Raw genomic sequence first — 22,534 nt, forward strand, 5'->3', positions numbered from 1 at the left:
AATAAATAAATAAATAAATAAATAAATAAATAAATAAATACATACATACATACATACATACATACATACATACATACATACATACATAAATAAGATATCATCACCGCGGGGAGGGGGGCAATGATAACTTCCTCAATGGCTCAAGGGGGCGTTTCTTTCAAAAAGGTTAAGAACCACTGCTCTATCTGAAGAGCTGCTGGAGGACCATTCTGATGGCAACTCAAAGGGAGACCTTGACAGGGCCCATCCTTCACCCCGGACAACAGACTCTGCAGGCATAGGGGGTCATCAAGTCACACGGTCCCCCCACTTGGGTCCGACACGTTTTAATTCTGTTTATGATCTTAAATTTTTTTTAAAAATCTCCAATTTTTTTGTATCCAGGAACATAAATCAGCAAATGGGACGTCCTGCCAAGCCGTGCTGTCTTTTTGACCTTCTCAGCTTTCTTCTTGTTTTCCGGTGTGTTTCTGGGAGGCGTAGATGGCTGTCCAAATGTCATGGCAGGGGAGACGGGCACGGAGCTAAAGGGGATCCTGACTGGATGCTTTGCATCCCACGGCTGGTTGGGAGGGGTGGGCTTCAGGTAGGTACCCCCAGACCCAAACAGGACAACCACCTCCCAACAGCCCTCCCCAGGCCTTCCTCTCCTCCCTCCCTCCCTGGCCTCATCCCTTGCCAAGGTCATGATCCACCCAAGATGCTGTGGGTTTCCTCTTGAATGGACCCAGTCCTCCAGTCCCTCTTGGGCCAAACCCTGTTCTTCCTTTCTTCACAACACAAGGCGGGTGTTTCCCTGCCTCTCTGTTCCCCCCCTCCCCTCCCCACACCTCCTGCTCTGGTAACCTCTTTTCTAGGCATCCTGCCCTCCGGGTCTCTCCGATCCTGGCTCCTTCTGTCTCAAAAAGGCAGACCACGCTGGCCTGGGGATTTTTTTTCTCTCTCCCCCTCCCAGTGTCCAGCCAGGCTTGGCGTGCTTCCTTGGCAAGCTTTCCTTCAGCCGAGGACCTCCACTGAGGACCTTTCCAGAGAGACCACCGGGGATATCTCTTGGAAAGCTTCGGGCAAAACAGCCGGAGTCAAAATGGTGCATTTCGTTCCGCCCCTGATGAAAAGAAAAGCTTGCAAAGGTCACGAGAGCAGGACCGGCAAAATGCATTCCCCTCTCTCTTTTTTTTTTTTTTAAATTATTATTATTTTGCAAACCAAAGGGTGCAATCCAGACCCTCCCCGCATCCCTTCTGAATTACCGACAGGGAGATCGCGCCTCAAAGAAACGGAGGCGCCTTTTACGTGTTTGCTTCTCCATCCTTCCCGGCCGCCCCCCCACCCAAGGATGTCCCCGGGGGTCAGACAGATCCCCCCACCCCACCCCACCCCGTGGCTTCCCTGCGCATTTTTCCAGCCTCTCGGTCCTCTCGAGAGCATCTTCGCCCGGTCCGCATCCGCAAAAGTCTCCAAAGCCTCACCCCTGCAGAGAAGTCTTTGTACCGCAAGGGGCGGGGCGTGGGGGGGCTAGGGGGCGGGGCGTCTCCCGAAGCCCCGCCCTTCCGCGGTGTCTCCTCGTGCGCTGCCTTTGCCTGCCCCAGACTGCAGGCATCCAGAGGCGCTCCCGGAGGCAGGTGAGCGGGGCGCGCGGATGCTGAGACGGGGGGGGGGCGTCCGAGCCGCTAGGATCGGGGCGCAGAGAGGTGGGGGAAAGAGGGGCGCTTCCCTCCTACTCCTGGCCTTGAGGGGATTTGGCAAGGGGGGGATTTGAAGAGAGAGTGCCGATTTGGGATGGAGAGGATGGACCTAAAAACGGGGAGGGGGCAGGAAGAGGGAGGGGTGCTTCTGCTTCCCCAAGAGGCGTCGGGCTTTCGCCTCTGCAGAGGGCCTGATCCAGGTTGGCCCCTCCACCTGGGCTGATCCACCGGGGGGGGGGGGGCGGCTTGCGCAAGGAGAGCCGAGATCTCTCCTCTCCTGGGCCCTTTTTTCCTTTCCCCCCCTCGAAGGCGCGCCCTCCCTGCGCCCCCGCGCAGCGCCCAGCCGAGGGGCGAAAGGAAGGGGCTTTGGCGCAGGGCAGCCGGGCAGCCTCCAGAGGCACGCAGCGGGGGGGGGGACGGGTTGGTCCGCCTGGAAAGGGGCCAGATCCCCGCCTGTCCCTTGGAGGTCACGTCTGAAAACAGACACACACACCCGGGGCCGGAGGCTTGGCCAAATTGCCGCAGTCCCGGTGGGGGAGGCAGCAGGGCGGGGAAGTCGGGGATCTGAGCACTCTCGTCAGCATCTCCCGGGTTGCACTGGAGTCGTCATCACTATCCGCTCGGGCAAATGCTGTAAAATAAGGCGATGCAGGGTTTGCTTCTTGCCGCCGCCCCCCCCCCCGGCTCTTCTCAGCTGTTTTCTTCAGGGCTAGCGCCTTGGCCACCTGCTTCTTCTCTCTGCCCCGAGACGGAGCCTATCAGCCTTGTCCACTTCCACCCCGACACCACTCCTGGTCAAGGGCAGGGTGCCGGGCGCGCTTCGACTTTGCCAGAGATGGCTCGGTTGCAGACAAGATCGTCTCTGGGGACCCCATCCCTCTCACCCCCCCCAAACCCCCAGCCCTGTGGGCATCAACCAGAGCTTCCAGTCGTGGCCCTTTGGTCACCAGAGAGGTCAGTGTTAGGGAGGGGCAAGGACAGCGGGGATGGGCAGATCTCTGTGCCAACTGACCTGCCCTTGCCAGACCTGAAGGAGGGAGAGAAGAAGAAGCAGGCATTCTTTTTAAAGTGACCTGGGAGAACCTTCCTCTCACCCAGGATGCTTTGGTGACGTCTACCAGCTTTGGGCTGGCCTGCCGTTTTTCCTCTTGCCCTTCAACAGACACACACAATTTTGCACTGCTGGGACCCTGGAGTTGTGCCCTAGTGAAGTGAAATGTGTGTGTGTTTATCTTAGTGCAAACCCCGTCTCTCAGCAATCTGCTGAAAGTAGCTACCTGCCCTGGTCTAGATGACTCCTTGCCACTTGGGTGTGGCCAGGGATAAAAAAACACAACAACTTTGCAGTCTGGAGATGCTTTTAAAAATGTGATGAGGTTGTGCATGCCTGTCCTTGGCTCTGCAGCGCATGTGAGCCAGCTGTACCTGATCGTATTTCAAGGGAAACGTCACAGCCAGGGGCCAATCCGAACTTAGCTTCCTGCCCACCCTGAAGGCCTGGCGTTCTTCCTTCCCTGTGTTGCAATGGAATCATGGTTTCCAAAGAAGGGCTCGGCTCCTCTGGTTTGAATTAAAAGTCCCCGGCAAACAGACAGAGATGTCCTTATGTTGTGGGGGCGCCACCGGAACCGTGGCACATCCTTTCCTGATCCAAGAGAGGATTCTATTCCTGCCCTGTTCTAATTTTTTCCAGCTGATCTTCACCATTCTGTGACATTATTTAAATGGGAGGATTGGGGGGGAGAGAAGGAAGGATGACCCAATGGGTGCCCCTGCAAACTTCTCAAGGTAACCTAGAACCTCCAGACTCCCTCCTGGGAACACTACCCACTACACTGCACTGCCGGCCAGTCTGTCTCCCTCCTTCTCTTTCTGTGCACCATGAAAGAAGGGAGTTGGCCTCTTTTCTCCTCTTTTCTAGAGGCAAGTCCCTCTTCCTGCCCCCCCTTCTGCAGAACTAAGAGCCTCTTGGAGACTTGAAGTTAGGTCTACATCTTCTTCTCCATCCTTACTTCCCAGATTTCTTGCCTGGGGCTGTCCATGAGTTCTGTCAAAGCCACGGAAGGGGACGGCTTCTCACCCAGAACCTGCATCCTGGCTGGCTCAGAGGGACGACTCCCTCTTTCTTTGTCTCCTGAATTCCAAGACTGGAAATGCAGTTCCAGTGACTAAGGAATGTGGGGGAGACAGCCAAGAGACCGCTTTGGATCTCTTTCAGAGAGAGGCGGCTGAAATGCAGTCAAGAAGAGGGGGGGAGGCAAACCACACCCAGGCTCTGAATACATAAAGCCTTTAAAAGCCACTGTGTTTGTTCGTTCGTTTTTAATCGAGTCTTGGCAGGGTCCTCTCGGCTTCAGATCTGCCTGTTTCGGTGTCTGCAGTCCTGCTTGGCTCCCTCTGTCTCGTGTTGCACAGTGACCGCCGGGGAGCACAGAATGTGGCCCTCATTCAAACAGCAGATCCAGTGGCTGAGAGTGCCGAGAGATTCAGCCCATCAGCATCAGCAAGGCTGTGTTTTCGGGTCTCTGCGGTGTAGATCCAGCTGCTTCTAAAGGCACAAAGTGGTCATTCCCCCCCCCCTTTTTTCCCCTCCAAACTTTTCCCTTGGTCTGGATATCTGGCAACACCGTTGTTCCTAACCAGCTGTTTTTACTGTAATAGGAGTGCACGATGCATTTCACAGTGATGAGCATTTAAAAATGGGGGTAGGGTTGGACTCAATGGCCTTAGAGGCCCCTCCCAGCTTCACAATCCTATGATAAAGATCAAACACACAACGGGAGTGTGACATGCTGTCGTTTGGCACAAATTGCCTGCTGTAGAACAGATGTCCCCCACCGAAGGGTGCCCTCGGGCAGCGTGAGACCCCTGGTGCCCCTTGTATGAGATCTAAAGCAGAGGCCAAAATACTCTTTACTCCTTGGGGTAAGGGGGTTGAGAAAGGCCCAGCTTTGGAATACAGAATCTGGCCAGGATTGCAGGCTTAGAGCAAGGCTGGTGAATCTGTAGATGTCCAGGTGTCTTTGGACTACGCATCCCATCAGTCCCAGGTGGGACAGCCTGGCATGATGGCATTCTAATGCACCAGCAATCAATAAAATCAATATTTAAATATTTTTCTCCCTTTTTTGCTTCTTTTTTTTTTAAATAAATATTTTTATTGTATTTTTTCTACTTTTCTATCCGTTGCAACCAGAGTGATTTATCACAATATGTTCCATCCATTTCATCTTGCCTTATACTCTCTAACCTAATATCAATCTAATCTATTCTACTTAAATCGGTGTAGATTTCATCCAGGTATAAAGAGGATCTCATTTATTATTATCCAGTCTATCATTTAGTGTGTCTGTCGAAACATCCATTTCTGCTCATTCCAAAATCTTCTCAATAAATTCCTTCTTTGTCAGCACCTTTGTAGTCTTTCACTTACTGGCATAGACAATTCTATCTGCCGTTATCAGGTGTAAGGTCAAGTAAGTCTTGTTGTTTTTCAAGTGTAGCTGGTAATATATTCAATAAGAAAATTTCTGGTGTCAAAGCAATTTTAACCCCTGGAATTTTCTCTTATCATTTTATGAACCCTTTTCCAAAAGTCCTTGGCTTTATTGCATACCCACCACCTATGCTAGAAGCTCCCTATTTCTTTTCACATTTCCAACACTTATTAGGAACATTTTAATGCATTTTTGTTAATTTCTTTGGTGTTGCATACCATCTGCAAAACATTTTGTATATATTTTCTTTTAGAGTTATAGATTTAGTCATTTTAATACTTTTTTGTTTCCAAATTTGTGACTAGGCACTTAGTTCTATAGTATTGTTGTAAGCCGCCCAGGGACCTTTGGGTAGTGTGGGTGGCATATAAGTTAAATAAATAAATAAATACATTATGACCTATATTTTGAGCCCATTTTACCATGCAATCCTTCACAATTTCATCTCCCATTTTTTGCTCCATTAAAGTATTATATAAACCTTTCATCAATTTTTCCTCTGAGTCCAGCAACTCCTTATCCAAAGGTATTTTGTCTTTCTGCAACCCTGTAGCTTTATCTTTTATATATCTTGATTTCAACAAGTTTAGCGCCCGCCAATCTGAGATAATACCTTGTTCTGCCCGTTCATCTTTGTTCTTTAGATGAAAATCACTATCTAATGTCTCGGCATATCCCCCGTCTGTCCCTGTCATTTTCGCTTCTAGTGCCAGTTCTGTCTCGACTGGATCTAGAACCCACTTAGTCATCCTCTCAGAACGTCCTAGCTGGAAGGGGACCCTTGGGGTCATCCAGCACAGCCCCTGCCAAGGAGACCCCGTGGGAGAATCAAACTCCCAACCTCTGGCTCTGCAGCCAGTGACCTTAAACCACTGAGCTACCCAGCCGTTCTGAGCTTTAGCATCTTCACAGAGGCATTGTACTTGGACTGGCCTTGTGAAGAAGGAGAGAGATATTTTTAAAATCTCTCTGTTTATGGAACAAAGTCAGGGTGGAGCTTGGCTCGCTTTCTTGAGCTGCACGGGGCTGTTTCCTCCCCCCTCCCTTGAATGCCCCCTGCATCCCCATGGCTGATTGGCACGTCTAGCCTAATTCCTGGATTGCAGCACACCGCCACACATACACCAGATTTTTGGGAAACGGCTGGGATGTGTTTCAAGCCTGCCGTTTGCCGGAAGGACCCGGACGCCATCGGTCTGTCTCGCTCGCCTCCCGCTGAGCTGTGCTCTTGGCCCCGTTCCCCACTGCAGCACGGCCAGGATGAGTCATCGGGTGCTGAGCTCCTGTGGCAGAGTCGGGCCCATTGCACGAGGCCGGTCCTAGCATTGGGGGCGTTTGTGGGGCAGCGAAGGGTGAGAGGTGCCGTGGAGGGCCCAGTCCTCTCTGAAATGTTGAAATTGGGTTTTTCGAAAACATAGAAAGTATGCACGGTCTTTCCCTCAGGCGGCAGAAAATCTTGGGGTGGCCCCACCACTTCAGATACCAATGGATGGAGAAAAGGGGTGAGAGGAGGGGACGGAAAAACAGACCCAAGACTCACTTTTCTAAAAATCTGTTTTTGAGGTCTCTCCGATGTTCTAGGAATGCTTTTACTATGACCACCGCCACGCCACTGAGTTCTGCGGCCAAGCAAGATTTGAACCCAGGTCTCCTGAGCTTTACTCTCCCCCAACTCTATCCACTACACCACACTGTCTCTGTCCTAAATCTCCTGCCTGGCAATTTCATTTTTTTAATCCTCTGAGATCTGACCGAAGTTTCTCTCTAACTACTTTCTCCATTGCTGGATAATTTTAGAAACCTTGATTATATCATCACCTGCTTAATTGGCTTTTTCCCTCTAAACTAAAAACCTTATAACCTTCTTCTTTATATTTGTTTCCATCCTTTCATCTGCCCTTTTCTGTAGCTTTTCCGACTTCGTAGGATCCTTTAAGACGCGAAAATGTTAAAACTAGACAATAGATTCTAAATACAAGCAGCGGCAACGCTTTTGTGTGATGGCAGTATGAGAATGTCGGTTTTGTGTTCCCATTCCCCTGTCCCTTGATTTTGATTCCCAGAACGGTGAATGCCTTTTTTTATTTCTCGAGGGTCACGGTCACCTATAAGATCATGCAGGGAATATTCATCCCATTGCCCAGTTCTAGTAGCAATGAGCCCCACAGTTATACATTACAAAACGAAATGTTTTTGCGTTCACCTTTATGTCCCCAGAGGGGTAGCAACGTGATTGTCTGCGCTCAGAGGTTTATCTGCCTTGTGCCTGCTGTCTGATTGTTACAAGATAATGCTGAGTTTCAGCGTTTTGGGGGGAAATGGGCTAATTAATTACCGTATTTTTCGCTCCATAAGACACACCTTTCCATAAGACGCACCAATTTTTTAGGAGAAGAAAACAGGAAAATATAATCTGTTTTCTTCGCTCCATAAGACGCACAGACTTTCCACCCCACTGTTTTGTGGGGGAAAAGTGTGTCTTATGGTGCGAAAAATACGGTAACTTCTTTTCCTTCCTTTGTTTCCAGACTACTAACTATTTTATCACTGTTGTTCTCACCTTCTCCCTTCACTGCCTCCAACCTTTTAAATAACCTTCCCCAACTAGCGGCTTCAAGGTATTATTATGAACCACAGTGCCATCATCCTTAGACACCAGCCATGCTGGCTGGGGCTAATAGTAACTGTAGTCCTAAGGACAGAAGATAAAGTAGGCTGGTTGAAGTCTTAGCTCTCGCTCTCTCTCTCTCTCTGTGTCTCTCTCTCCCTCCTTCTTTTTAGTGTCCCAGTCTGCAGGCGCATAAGCTTCCCTTGCTCTCTTGAAAAGCTTCCCTCGCTGACGTGTTGTGGATCCTGCATCCGTTAAAAGCACAGGAGCAGGCTAGGCTTGGTTCTGTTGGCAACCCTACCAGGTGCTTGATAATACACAGCCACTCACACAGAGGAGAGATGCTCTGGGGACCCAGATAGCCCTCCGTGCATTCATTTACCCATCAAAAATTTCCATGTGTCTTTTTTAAAATTAAATGTTTAAATTCAACACCTCAATAAAATATAACGTAAAACGTGCAATTCTGTCCACACAAATTTCATACAAACAACGACAAAACTCAGTGCTCCCTTCACCCTGGGGACCATCGTATCTTATATTTTATTGCCTCCTTATACCTGACCTTCAATCCGTCATTGAGCCATCCCCAGATCCCTTCTAAAAATACATATAATCTTGGTTCGGCTTTTTCCCTTTCCTCATTTCTAAATTCATCCCATATCTCATTAAATATATTTGTCCTTAACTCTCATTTTTCAAACTTAATCTCTGAAGTCAATTTATCACTAATTGCAAGATTCTAAATTTTATTATTGAATTCAGGGGGGGAAAAATCCATGTGTCTCTGACTTTGTAAGTCAACACTCGCTGCTTACACCTCTGGCCCTCGCTGCACATCTGGAGGCACACAAGTAAATGCACATGGATGGTGTGTTTTGGACTGACCAGGTTATGTTTCCCGTCTCCTCTCTTCCAACCTCTGTCTCTTCAACCCCTAGATTTCATCTGCGGTAAAGCCGTGTGCAAGAGTACAGACCAGGAAGGGAGAATGAAGTCTACCGTTGGCATAGCCATCCTTTTGGCAGGTAAAAACAAACAGGAGGGTTCTTTATATGGCTTTCCAGCAACCCCATGTCCTGGCCATGCCAGACTGTCTTAATTTGGGGGTGTCTTCTCCAAAGGAACCCCAAAATCAGAAGTTCATGAATGGCAGGATAGGAAACCCAACTCCTTGGGTGATTTAAAAAATGCCAGGAGCTTTCAGAAGCTGGCAGAGAAGATTGGGGAATAACCAATTCTCAATTAAAGGAAGAAGAGGCTACATGGAGCATTACTTTTGCAGGTGGGGAGAGAGAGGCTTTGAAAAGGGCCCCCCTTGACCTAACCAGCATGTGGTCCAGAGGATTTGAGGAGGTGGCATCCTTCTTCAAATGTATTTCTGAACACTGCACTTTAAGAAGGATGCCAACAAACTGGAGCAAGTTCAGAAGAAGGCAACAATGATGATCAGAGGATCGGAAACCAAGATCTAGGAGGAAAGACTGAAAGAACTGGGCATGTTTAGCTTTGAGAAAAGACGACTGGGGTGGGATGGGGAGATAGGATAGCATTTTTCAAATACATGAAAGGTAGTCATACACAGAAGAGATGGGATCTATTCTCGATCATCCCAGAGTGCAGGACGCATCCTCATGTGCTCACCCTACAGGAAGCCAGGTTTAGGCTGAATATCAGGAAAAACTCCTTAACTGGTAGAGCAGGACAACAATGGGACCCATAACCCTATTGGGAGGTGGTGAGCGTTCCAACGCTGGAGGCCTTCAAGAGAAAAGTGGACTGCTTTGATTTGGATTCCTGCCTGGAGCAGAAGGTTGTACTCCATGGTCTTAGAGGCCTCTCCCAACTCTAAAAACGTAGTGTTTTCTAGTCCCCTGGTGAACATAATGGATCTAGGTGGATCAGCTGAAGGGGGTAGTTCCCTAAGCTTTGCAGCCCAGCTGGATCAGAGGTGGGTTCTTCACCCATGTGCTTGCTTTCCACAGCACTCCAACTAAGCTGGTGCCAGAGGATCAAAAGCTTGACGGCCTGCTTGAGCGGGCAGAGCCTGCGGGTGGACTGTCGTTACGAGCGGAAGACGGAGAACCCCGTGAACTACGAGTTCCGCCTGAGCAAAGATGCCAGCGACGGACTCATCGTCGCCAGCAACATGAACGTCGCCAACGCCGCCTATAAGAGCCGCACGGAAATCACAACGGACAACAACCTGGTGTGCCTCTACCTCCACGGCTTCACCAACAACGACGAGGGCATCTACGTCTGCAAGCTGAAGATCACCAACGATTATGGGATGCAGGCTCGGAATGTCTCGGTTCTCAAAGGTGAGCAAAAGTGCTCCTTATGGGGCAGGGCTTGGAAAGAGTTACTTTAGGGAGACTTAGACCTCCTGGAATGTCCTGGCCACCATGGTTCTGTGGCATGGGTCCATAGGCCATCCAAAAGTAAGTTTTCAAAGCACTACGGATAAACCATATCTCCGTTCTCATAGAATATAAGCCAAGTGATTCTTAATTGAGTTTGAATCAAATTCCTGGTTGAATCATAGCATTGGCGAACACTTGGTGGGAAGTCAACACAAAGGTCATTTCTTCCAAGACTTTTCCTCAGCCGTAAATGGGATACAAATTGTTCTTATCTACCGTCCAGTTGCATCATCCAACTTATCGTGACCCTTACCAGGTTTTCAAGGTAGGGGAGATATTTAGGGAGCGGCTTTACCAGTAATTCTCTCACTGATAATAGTGGCAAATACCCCAGCTTCCACCCCTTTTAGATCATTTGGCATTAAGTGACTCTTAAACATTTGTAGTAGGAATATAATTTAAAAAAAAATGCATTTACAGTTGCTTCAAATTATAGACTTGTTTGTGCTGCTTTCTTTACTGCACATAAACTTAACAACCAACACAACAAAAGCTAGCAAAACAACGGCCTCCAACAGGCAAAAGAGAGGGAAAAGAACACTCAGTACACAGGCGGGGCTCTTTTTGAAATCAAAGTCTAGAAGGAATGATTGGTTAGTGCTGGAAAGACAGGCGCTCGTCCCAGCCCAGAAAAAAATCCCTCCCAAGCTACAGGCAGCCCATAAAACTCCGACAGATCTCAGGGTGGGTTACAGAGTAGTATTAAACCATTCAATAAAACTTAAGACCTTCAAAACAATTGGAAATGAAATGGTTTAAAATGGAAACATGAATGCCTGCAGAGGCCATTGGATAGATGCTGTTTCGGGGATAGCCTTACGGTCTTTTCCCACTTTGTGTTTTACAGACCGGCTGCAGAAATGTGCCGGGATGAGTCTGTTGATCCAGAACACCTCCTGGCTGCTTGTCTTACTCCTCTCCTTGCCGCTGTTGCAAGCCGTGGACTTCATGTCTCTGTGAAGGAGGAAGGAACCAGGCCAGGCGAGGACAAGGAGAAGAGGGTTGTACAAACGAACCTTAAAAACCGAGCCTTGGAAGGTGGCCCTTTGTTTCGCTTCAGGAAGGAGGTGGCCAGAAGGAGGAGAGTTTGACGCCGAACCCAGATCGCATCGCTCAGTATTATGTCTTTCTGTTCCTCTCTATTCTATCTATCTCTGTATCTTAAGAGCTGCATAGCTAACACGAGTGACTGATCCGCGCTAACAGCCCCCATCCCATGCAAGAAGTACATCCGAGGGGAAGGGGGGGTGTTGTCAGAAATGAGGAGTCCTCCGCACACCGTAGAGAAATATGACGCAAGCATGCCAGCATTTTCTGTGGCGCCGCTTCCCCCCACCCCACTCATACGCCAACCATGAACGTTGCCATGGATCTCATGTTTCCACCCTCTTCTTCCACCCCCCACCCCCCCCCGCAGCCCAAAGCTGGACGTTGGAGGTACGGCTTCTCACGTCCATTTTTGTCTTTCGAGATCAGGTGAGTCCTCGGGCTAGAGACGAAAGGCAGAGGAAGGATGAAACGCCTCTGGGTGGGTTTTGGGAGAGAGAGAAATTAAACCAAAAAGGCATCGGGCAAGTGGCCGTGTAGAAAGTGGGGCGGTTGGCTTTGTCTGGACCACGAACATTTTTTTTATGGTAGAGGATGATCGACTAGAAATCTTTCCATTTTGGGCTGGCCGTGAGAGTCTTCCAATACAAAGAAAGCAACTTCTCTGAGCACCTTGGAGGGTGCACAACGGGTAGAGGGGTTTAGATAACGGTCCACGCGTCCCTTTATCCCAGGCTGGTGGTCTTTGACCGAGAACGGCCTTCTCTTCCTCTGCTGACACAGGGATGAGGAATCGTGGTCAACTGGGGAGGGAAAAGGGGGCTACTCTTTGGGCACCAGCCGTGCCCAGTTTCAACCCCAGCTTTCTGAAGGCCTGCTACTAGGTGCCTTTGGCAAGAGGACAGCTGAGAAGGGGAAAATTGAAACCTTCCTTCCTGCCTTTCAGCTGTCCAGTGAGCTGAGAAGGATAGGGTGCTTATGATAGAGAGAAGACAAATGATGAGAGGGGGCTAGATTTTTTCATGCCACCAAGATCAGACATGGAAGAATAGAATTCTTGAATGGACTGGGACCTGAGCATCCAAAGAAATCATGCCTGGATTCTACCTCACTCCCAAAACAGCACAAAATCAAATTATTTCTCTGCATTAGTGCATTTTTAATACTTAACTAGAAGCGGTTCTGTATTCTAAATGGTTTAGTTACTGTATCTCAAAACAGAGGTGACCTTTTTTATGGGATTTTCCTCAGCACTTTGATGATTCCTTACCAAAAAAAAAAAAAAAACATGACTCCCAGAATCCCCATGATGGATGGGGATTCTGGGACTTGTGGTCCATAAAAAGGAGGAGCATTCCCAAAGGACTTGTGGTCCATAAAAAGGAGGAGCATTCCCATCAGCTTCCAGTCCACTCTCTCTGGAGTAAAAAGCTGACCCATCTTTGCGTGTGGCCCTACAGCTTGCAGAAAAAATTGCAAAGGGAGCGGCCCCTCTCTTTTTCCCAAAACTTGCAGGGAGGGGTCTGGCAAAAGGGGAGCACTGATGGTTAGATAAGATCTGCTTCCCTGCAATGTCCACAAAAGTTGGTGACTCCAATTTCGTAGGGCCAGGTCAATTTGCTCCAGGTTTTAGACTATGGGAGCTGTCCAAGGTTCTGACACTATCTCGGGGATAGGGTTCATCACTTTCAAGATAGCTCCTGTAAAGTTCAAACTAAAACCTCAAGTGGATTCACATCCCCTGCGAAGAACTGAGAAAGGGACCTTAGAAATCATCTCAACCAACTCCTTGCTCAGCACAGGACTTGTTGGGTGTAGGTTACAATGAGCTCTGCCCTCCTCTGACAGCTATCCAGAGGCTGGTTCGTTTGCCTTGGCCATTAAAAATATCACCTTCCCTTGTTTGACTCAGCCAAGGGTGGGCAGAAGGTTGTACTCTCTCTGTCTCTTTAACCTAAATTTTGGTACGAAAAGGAAAAAAGCTGGGGGCTAAGATCTCGAGCTGACCTGTCGAAATCTATGGGATTAATGTTAGGGTTGACAAATCAAGTCATGTTTGGGATCATTAGGGTTCAATGTGGAGAGAATGTCATGATCCCAAATAATTCTGGGCTCCAAAATCTTAAAGGTTAAGAAACAGCCTTCTTGCCGTGGGCTCCAGGGGATAAAATTTAGGGCTTTTAAGCAATGAAAAACCAAACTCCTTGAAATTTGGCATCATACCACCCTTTCCATCCGGCCACATTATTCATGGCGTTCACGGCTCAATTTCCAGCTTTGCTAATAAAATGACTGTTGTGCTTTCTCTTTACTTCTGCTTTCAGCCACCCAGAACTTATAAGATTCACCCAAGATGAGAAACAGACGTATATGATAGGGGGCCTTATGTTTTTGGGAAAAGAAAGGTGAGGACAGCTGTAGCTTCTTGATCTCAGAGGGCTAGGGATAATCAGAGGTCTCCAGCCGCCAGCAGAACACCTTTTCAGTACATCTCACCTGAGTGTAGATGGTTGCAACCAGGTGAGCTGGCCACCCCCATCTTAAGACTGAGTATAAATAGCAGCCAATATTGACCACAAGGCCTCACCTAACATTTCTGTTGGTTGCCCTACTTTTTAAAATGGCTTCCCCAGACGAAGAGACCTGGAAGACTCAGAAACTTGCACACCTTTTTCCAGCCTGTTTGCTAGTCCTAAAGATTTGGCCCAACTGGCTGAAGCGCCTTTCAACCCTGACGGGCCTTGGCAGGCATGCACAGGCAGGTGGGACGTGGCAAACACCAACCCCAGGGATCCACCATGCCAACCTGGGCGGCCGGACGTTCATGCTCCACGTGCCTCCTTGAGATTTCCATTTGGATACTTCACTGTGATCAAAAGCTCAGGCAGTCCCAAGGCCAAACCGCTCCTCTCCTCCCCAGAAACACAGAAACTCTGTTTCTTACTGACTCAGAGCTTCAGGCTACCTACACCAGGATTGTCCAGTCCATTCAACAACAGCTCTTTGGATATTCATTCCCAATCCTGCCTGGAAATGGCCAGGGCTATAACCCTCTGGATGCAGAGCCCATCCTCTGCTACTGAGGTCCTTTCCTGTCTCCTTTGATCCACCCAGTCATCGAAAGTGTGCTCCTTCCCCACTTTTAGCAAAGATGGTGTGAACATCTGGCCCTCCCCAGATGTTGGCTTGGAACAGATCGACTGCAGCCCGAGGTTGATGGAAACCACAAGCCAATGATACCTAGAGGGTTCTTCTTTGACAGTGGACTGACGAGAGGCCCTTCCTTTCTCAACAAAATTTCTGCCCATTTCTTGCCTTTCTTGAGATCTTCATCATCACCCTGGTCTTCTCTCTTGCCCCTCTAGAAAAGATCAGGTTTATTGGGGGGGAGGAGCTGTCTTTTCCTGGTTCAAGCCAGGCTGGGCTTGGTTGCTTCTGGAGCCCAGCGTGTGCTGACTCAGCCCAGTCCAGCTCAAAGCACCCCCTGAGTCTCTCTCCCCCCCACCACTGCTTCTCTGCCCATGTGCAAACAGCCAGATTTTTAAATGTCGTGTTTCTCTAACCTACCACTTAGAATTTAAAAAAAGTGTGGCAAATGCTATCGGTGTGGAACAGAAAGTGGCTTGCTTATTTATTGATTTCTGTATTGAACTATTTCTATCGTACCCTGTATCAAAAGATCTCCGGGCGAGTGACAAATAAAAACGGTTTAAAAACAATCGGCACTTGGAAAGTATTTAAATAATCAAAGGCAACCGTTTTCAATGAAGAATACACATACACGCTGAAGCACATGATCACAACTATTTAATAAGTTTTGAACTGCAGAGCTGGAAGGGACCCTGTGGATCATCTAGTCCAGCCCCTCTCAAGGAGGCACGGGGGGGGGGGATCGAACTCCCAACTTTTAGCGCCACCGCCACTTAGCGGTGAACTGACTCTCAAATATCTGATCCTTGTAATAGAAGGTGGAAATTCCTCCCCACCCCACCCCGACATAGGAAAGAGTATTTTGCTGGCCTGCAAAAGGCGCCTTTTTCAAACTGCTGGTTGTGAAGTTCTCGCAATAACAGCACGACAAAGTTAATATTCCCATCCACCCCAAAGTAAATTTCTAACCCCCTCCCCAGATAATGGGCAACGGGGACATCAAAGAAAAGTAAGTTTTCGACTGTGCATTATAGGTCATCAAGGGTGTCTCTCCAACTCAATATCCCCTTAGTGTAGTTATTGGTGGGGGGAACAAGATGACACACTTCTTTTTTTAAAAAAAAATAGCAGTGCCCCTAAGCGTGTGCAGAATGCGTCTCTGCCGGAGGCGCCCTCTGCACCGCGCCCAGGAGCGCTGCTTTCGGGGCCCGACTAGTCCAGGGAAATCAGGGGGGAGGAGGCTGGGGTCTAGCGCTTCTCCGCCGCCGCCGCCCCCCCGGTCCTCCGCGCCCCGCTTTCCCGGACGTGCGACCGCCGGGCTTCCCCCGCGGCGTCACCCGGGGCCGGATTGTGACATCAGGGCCGGGCGGCGGGCGAAGGCGCTCCATGGGGGGCCGGCCGCGATTCGGTGCCCCTTCGATTCGGCTCGTCTCCAAAGCCCCGGAGAGAGCCAGGTGAGTCTCGGGTGTGTGGGGAGGGCGGACGCCGTCGAGCTCTCCCACCCCACCCCTTCCCAGACAACCCTCGCCCCGCGGGCAGCGCCCCCCTGGCCGGCGGAACTCCCCGCCTCGTGACGCCTCTAGAGGGCGCGTCGGCGGCTTGGAGGAGAGACGATGCTTTTCATCCCCGCAGGCTTGCACCCTCCTTTCCCCCAAAAGTATTCCGAATTACACCCCCGAAGACAGAGGTAGGCGAGCTGACTCCCCTCGGGCAGCCGTGGTCGGAAGACCGAGATGTTTTTAAAAATGGGGGGAAAGGGTTAGCAAAGCAGCTCCAACTCCCGTGTGGTTGTGGCATGCGCTCTCTCGCTCTCTCTTCTCAAAAGAACCATCCCCTCCCACCCACGCATCCCCGCCGGTCTTCACAACAGCCCGGTGAGGTCGGCTAAGCAAAACCGCAGTGCGTGAGGTCACCGGGTGCACTTGAGAGCCCCAGCCAGGATTTGAACCCGGGAGCCTTCCCCGGGCTGCGACGCACCTCTAAGCCCTGCATCAACCCTGGTGCTCTGGGAAAAAGAAAATAAAACAAAGCACCATGTGGACTAGAACCCCCAAAAAATAATATAAAATAAAAAATTGAAGACTTGGCCTTTCCGATGGGCCACTGTCCTGCCCGCTCCCCGTTGGGTGTGGCAGCTGGGCCTGATGGGAATTGTAGTCCGGCAACATCGGGTACAGTACTTTCTTTTATGAACTTCTCAAAAATAAATAAATGCATAAATACATAAATAATGCCTCTCCAGCATTCTCTACCTACATGTTTCTATCCCATATAGGGCATTGGATGTCGCGTGGTTTCCTCCCTCAGTCCTTTGCCACAAAATAGCAAATGTTTTGTAGAACTGACTCCTGCAAAATGTATATGAGAACAAAAGTAATGTCTAAATTTTAAAAATAAAAATAAAAAAGGCTAGAAAGTAACCAATCTAGACAAAAAAGAAGTTATGCCTGAATAAATAAATAAAAGCTTAGACAGGAACAACCGAGACGGGTAGCCTTGCTTCTCTGTTTCAACAAAAGCAACGCCAAAAATAAAAATAAACACGTTTGGGCCCCAGTTTGACTCATGGATTCGTTTCCCCCCCCCCCGAATGTTGTTGGAGTGGGTGTTGATATTTCAGAGTGTCTTTCGCTTTTTTGTATTATTATTATTATTATTATTATTATTATTATTATTATTATTATTATTATTATTATTATTATTATTATTATTATTATTATTATCATTATCATCATCATCATCATCATCATCATCATCATCATCATCCCACATTAAGGGGAAAAAAGTCTTTAACAAGGACCAGAGTCCATAAAGCTTTGGGGGTTGTTTTGTCTCAGTTTTCATCCATTTTCGCCCCATTTTGTGGGCCAGGGAGCCGGGAGAGAGATCCATTTGGCTCTTAACGGAGCCCTGGAAATGACCCAGTGGTGGGACTTGAACCTTTCCAGGGTCTTCTCCTGGACTGACCTTTTTTTTTTATTTTTTATTTTTTTGCTGTGTTTGGGGGAAAGAAGGCCAAGGTGTCAATGCTGCAGGAAGCATGATGTGGACTTTGTGAGATCCTTCTGGGCTCTTGTGGCTGAGTCACAGCCCAGAATATGCCCTGAAGCGAGAATATGGTCCGGAGCAAACACAACAACATGGGCCTCCCCCTCGGTCTCAACACCCTGTTACGCTCCTGAGAGGGCTCTCTGGGAAGGCGCTCTGGGTGGGGACCCGTTATTTCCAATTTCTGAAAATGAGGGGTGGGTTAAAAGAAGGGGGGAATCTCTCTCTCCCCTCTTCCCCCTTTGTTTTCAAAGAAAATCTTTGCCTTCCTTTTCAAAAAACCCAGATGATAGAGACACTGGATAGAGAGAGCGGAAAGCATGCTCATGTCACAAAGAGAGTGATGGATGCTCTTCTCTATTTGGTGTTAAATCAGAGTTTACGGGGGAATAAAATTCAAGAAGACAGCCAAGTTAGTTAGGGAAAACAGGGAATAATTCTATGGCATCTTCAGGACTAGCCGCGTGTTAAGATTAGCCAGTCTTTTTTCATAATGCCGGGCCGGCCTGCATCAACTGGACTTCACACTCCGGAAGAAACCCATTCTTCTCCTAGTTCTCTTCTGGGTATCTTTCGGTTCTCCGGAGACCCCTGTTCCCGTGGGGTTTGTAGCCCCCTTTCCACGGGAGGCCAGTCCCCCTCCAAACTGCCCCCTCTTCCCATCTTAACCCAGAAACCCTCCAATCTGGATAGCCAGTCCTGACACACACACACACACACACACCCTCCTCCACCACCACCCACCACCTTTCCATTGGAGGGGTGCCTCCACTAAAATGCCTGGCCGGGAGGGGGGGTGCCCTCCTGCGCGGCCCCTTTAAGTCTCCCCGGTCCTGGAATGTGAGAGCACTCCAGCCGTCCTGTGAGGTCAGATAAGACACTATATTTATCTAGCTGGTAACCTGAGCTGCCGAGTTCTGCGCTACGTCTTACCCCGATGCCTCTGAGTTCATTCTGTGCCGGGAAGTTGTACCGCTCCCTGCCCAGCTACTGGGGGGGGAAAAATCTGCCTGACCCACAGGTTAGTAAAAACAAAAACAAAAAGTACCTTTTTAATAATCTGCCTTCTTTCTTCCCCGCACCCCACTCCTCCCCATCCTTTTCCCGGCTTGGGGGAGTAGCAAAAGCAACCGGCCAAGACTGCTGTGAAGGCCTGGGCCGCTTCCGGACTGCCAGCCGTATGCCACAACGCTTCTTGGGCCTGTTGCGGTGCCCACAGGTGGGTACGAACCAGACCGAAGCTCCCAGGAGGTGGGCACGTTTTGTTACAGAGGGTGGGGAAGCTCAAGGATTGCTTTTCCTGAGTTATTTGAGCAGGGCCTTTTCAGCTCTCAACAGCATCACGAAGGTAAGACACCCGCTCAGAGAGGTAACTCAAGAAGTCTGTCGTTTGTAGGGGCAGAGCTGACCAAGAGACTTGGTGGGACCTTGAAGATGGAGAAGTTTACAGTGGCCTCAGCCTCCGTGGACGGCAGGCCTTCCTAGGAATCAGGGTGGCTTAATGCAAAATTGTTAAACCCCATGCAAGGGAGAGAGGTTTCCTTATTCTAGGGCTGGTGTGGGTTGTTGTAGAGATAAGCAAGCTTTACGGTTATGCAGAACACTTCATCAGAATGAATGCCAACCTCTAGTAGATGAACAGGAATGTCTTGTGCCAAGCTTGGAGCAGAACTCTTAGCCAGCTCATTTCCCACCTTCAATTCTCACTCTCTCTCACTCTCTCTCTGGTGGCTATCTGAGCAAACTTTAGAGAATCACAGCAAACTTACAATTTTTTCCCCTCCCATCCCTTTCCCACTCCTACCAAGTCCTTGTTTTGCACATGTGGTGAAATCACCTCTTTCACAACACAGCCAGACACAAAAACGAGGCCCCAAATGTTTGTGTTGTGCTCGCGGGAGGCAACCAAGGACGGTGGTAACCAGGGAGGTAAGCTGTTATTAGTTAACCTCGTCTGAGGGAGTCTCCTCGAGGGTGGAGGAAGGAGTCCTCAGATGACGTTAGTTGTGATGTTCATTCTTTTCCCTGGTGAGGGAACAGAGGGTGACAAAGCTGTGGGGAAGATGGCTGGGTCATGGCAGCTGAGTCACAGGAGCTGGTTTGCAGGGGGAGAAAGGCTGGATTGGTGCCACTGGCTGGTGGGTGCTCGGGCGTGATTCAGTTCTTTCTCCTATTGTTGGAGATGGAGGTGCATCATTCACAATGGCCTGGAGTTTATTCCAAGGTCCAGACCTCTAGTTCCATATCTGTCGTGGTCCTCTCGCCTCCCTCAGGGGCTTTCTGCAGGATTGACCATTTTGCTTGGTGATCATTATTATTTAGACCCAAGAGGAAGGTCTTCTGATCATGAAAATGTGCAAGGTGGCCATGCTTCCCGGGGAGAGGAACCGCATCATCATGAGGAGACCAGAAAGGCTGCTTTCTCCCACAAGTGGCTTCAACGAAGGCCACCTTTTGTGGTCCACGTCAGGCGACCTTTTGCCCTACACAGCGTCTCTGAAGGGCCTTAAGGGTGCCTCTGAAAATCGTCTCCCAAAGAATGCCTTAAATCTCCATCTGATGAGGGTTTTGAATTTATTTTTGATGTTTTTAATCGGTTGGTAATATTTCCCTACAAAGCATTGATTTTGGGATCGGGGGAGGGGTAGAAGAATGAAAAGCAAGTACTTTGAACAAATATATAATTACATGCAAAGATTTTGCGGTATGTTTTGGCACTACGGTTTCCAGGATTCTGGGTTTTGTAGTCCAAAAAGTAATTTTCCAAGCCCTGCCCTACATGCCCTCAAGTTTGGCAAACGTGAGCTCTTCCCATCTGGCTTAGCTTCAGCAGTTCCTGGACTCTGCCTTTATCTCAAAATCCTCCAGAACCCCTCCATCTCCAGGGGCTCAAGAACCTGTTTCTAATGCCACCCAGAGAGTGTTTGAAAGGATGATAAGGACAAGGTTGCCTCTGAGCATGTGCCACATGTGGCTGCATCTTGGGATTGGAGGCAAGGTCTTCTGTTGCCTGGCAGCCTTGACGTTGGCCTCATTCTGTGGACTAGAATCTGTTTTTTTCTAGCCATTCTAACTGCCAGGGCCTCCCCGGAGGATTGTGGGAAATGCAGTTTGTTGACAGTATCGAGAGTTCTGTTCAGATCCATAGGCACACAAACACACACACACACACACACACATACACGTATCAAGCTCATATTGTAAATGGCGTGAATCAGCCGCTGAATGGTAGGTCAAGACTTGAATCCCATTGACTCACGACATCTGCTCCAGATGTTGGAGGAACAGCGGTAAGCCTGTCTCCCAGCCAGTGAGAATCTAGGACGTCTCTGGCTGTCAGTAGTCATCTGCAGCCAGCTAGATTTGAAACCGTGCTCCATCATTTTGCTACGTCAGCTGTGCCATTAAAGACCCCCCAAGTTACTAGCCCTCAGCCTTTTCTTAAAAATTTCCTTTTCTTGATGATGATGCATCTGCCTATGGACATCATGGAGGCAGAAATGTCCCATGAGCCATCTTGAACTCACGGCCAAAAGGATGGGATATAAATGCAGGTCACAAATCAGCGGAAATAATACCAAGGCATTTTCCCTTGACATTTTAGGACTGCTTGCTCTGAGTTCAGCCTTGCTTCCCTGCATTCCGATGATATCTTAGCAAGCCCCACTGGGCTGTGGTGAAGGGGGGGATGTAGAAAATACAGGAAACTATCTGGGTGGGGATTGGGGAAAAGGGTGTTGCAGAGCTGGTCGGGGGGGAGACACCCACCTGTAGTTAAGGCATTGACTGGAAGGTTTTTCCCCCCAGACAGGTAGCCAAGGAGGGGGGGGGGAAACTTAATAGATCTGCCATCACATTTCCCATTCTTCCCGGGTACACGCTAGTCCTTCCCTTGCCTCTAAGCTTCGGAAATATGTAATGTTTTTAATGCTATGACTCCCAACATGGGGGATTCTGGGAATCATAGTCCCCGAGAGGGACTGGGCTAAGCTTCCTGCCGATCAGCCTCTCTCTCCTTTGGTGTGCCTCAGTGTTTCCGGCTGTGCAATAGGAACAAGGGCTGCCTCTCTGGCCAACCGACCCAGCTGGCAAAGAACGAATGTGACAACACCTCCCAAGCTTTTCTGAAACCGCCGGGCGAGGAAGTGTCCCAAAATGGTAGCAAGCTTTTGACACCTGAAAGAGAACGAGAGAGAGAGAGAGAGAGAGAGAGAGAGAGAGAGAGAGAAACCACACTAAGGCTGGGAAGTGGCCACGTTCTCTGCCTGCATGCTGCTGTTCAGGAACACCCTCAGTTCTCACAGGGTGTGTTTGCATGTTTGTGTGTGTGTGTCTCTCTCTCACACCCGGCCACCGCTGTTTTCCCTCCTGCAGCCCCAGCCGCCAGAATGGTATGATGCTGACCTGTTTCTAACAGCCCGGCGAAGGAAGCGCTCTTTTGCTTTGTGAGGATCTGGCCATCACAGACGGTAAGCGTCCTGACCAAGGGGCTGGAGAGGGAGGGAAAGGGGGGGAGTTCAAGAGAGACCGCGTTTCTGTCCCCATGAGGTGTGCCTGCTTTCCCCACACACCCTTGCGTGATTGTCACAGGCAACACAGAGATCAAGAAACAGGGCTTCAGAAAAAGCTGTGCTCCACAAGGTACCTTTTCTCAAACTCAGGCCAGGGAGAGGAGAACCTGGTTCACGCGGAGGCAGGCCCACAGATGCATCCGGCGTGGCACCCTTCACACTGCACGGCAGCGGCTCCTCCAGAGTTCCGGGTGCGAGATTCTTCCAGCCCTCGGCTGTGCCCCTTCCTGAGCCTTGTACTCAGCAATTCGGTCTTGATCACGGAGAGTCCAACGTAGGGCAACCCACTCAAGGTCTTCTAGGCATAATGTACTCAACAACGATTTCTATGTTCCTGCTGTTCCTGGAGATGCTCCGGCATCCACCTTGCCCAAGGCCACACAAGTGGCAGGGCGCATCATGCCATCCGCTGCACACACCCCAGGGCATCTCGGCCAGCTTGGCACCTAGGAAGCCCAGTGGAGGTCCAAAGTCCTGGTCCTAGGCTCCACAGCTGGCTGCTCCA

The 22,534-nt window shown here is 49.5% G+C and overlaps 2 protein-coding genes across 4 annotated transcripts in view; both read left to right on the plus strand.

The window, feature by feature from the left end:
* Positions 1-1,499: 1,499 nt before the first annotated feature.
* Positions 1,500-14,568, plus strand: THY1 (Thy-1 cell surface antigen). Of its 3 annotated transcripts, XM_072979265.2 has the most exons (5): positions 1,545-1,622; positions 7,964-8,094; positions 8,732-8,818; positions 9,776-10,111; positions 11,061-14,568. In XM_072979265.2, the coding sequence occupies exons 3-5, from the start codon at positions 8,782-8,784 to the stop codon at positions 11,171-11,173; spliced, it is 486 nt and encodes a 161-aa protein (XP_072835366.1). In that variant the 5' UTR covers positions 1,545-1,622; positions 7,964-8,094; positions 8,732-8,781; the 3' UTR covers positions 11,174-14,568. The 3 variants fall into 3 exon arrangements, with proteins under 3 accessions (XP_072835365.1, XP_078235851.1, XP_072835366.1); XM_072979264.2 differs by lacking the exon at positions 7,964-8,094 and having other exon boundaries at positions 1,500-1,622; XM_078379725.1 differs by lacking the exon at positions 7,964-8,094 and having other exon boundaries at positions 1,543-1,618.
* Positions 14,569-18,340: 3,772 nt separating this feature from the next.
* Positions 18,341-22,534, plus strand: part of USP2 (ubiquitin specific peptidase 2) — a 47,991-nt gene continuing 43,797 nt past the window's right edge. The window contains exons 1-2 of the mRNA XM_072979266.2: positions 18,341-18,479; positions 21,833-21,927. The gene's annotated coding sequence lies outside the window, so the exon portion shown is untranslated. The remainder of the gene's footprint in view (positions 18,480-21,832; positions 21,928-22,534) is intronic.

This window comes from Pogona vitticeps, chromosome 8 (assembly GCF_051106095.1).
Source record: "Pogona vitticeps strain Pit_001003342236 chromosome 8, PviZW2.1, whole genome shotgun sequence".
Taxonomy (NCBI): Eukaryota; Metazoa; Chordata; class Lepidosauria; order Squamata; family Agamidae; genus Pogona; species Pogona vitticeps.

Bases quoted from the DNA above. Each gene is read 5' to 3' on its own strand.
- THY1 (XM_072979264.2), top strand. From the start codon at position 8,782: ATGAAGTCTACCGTTGGCATAGCCATCCTTTTGGCAG. The intron at 8,819-9,775 runs GTAAAAACAAAC...TGCTTTCCACAG, and splicing joins CATAGCCATCCTTTTGGCAG to CACTCCAACTAAGCTGGTGC. The intron at 10,112-11,060 runs GTGAGCAAAAGT...TGTGTTTTACAG, and splicing joins GAATGTCTCGGTTCTCAAAG to ACCGGCTGCAGAAATGTGCC.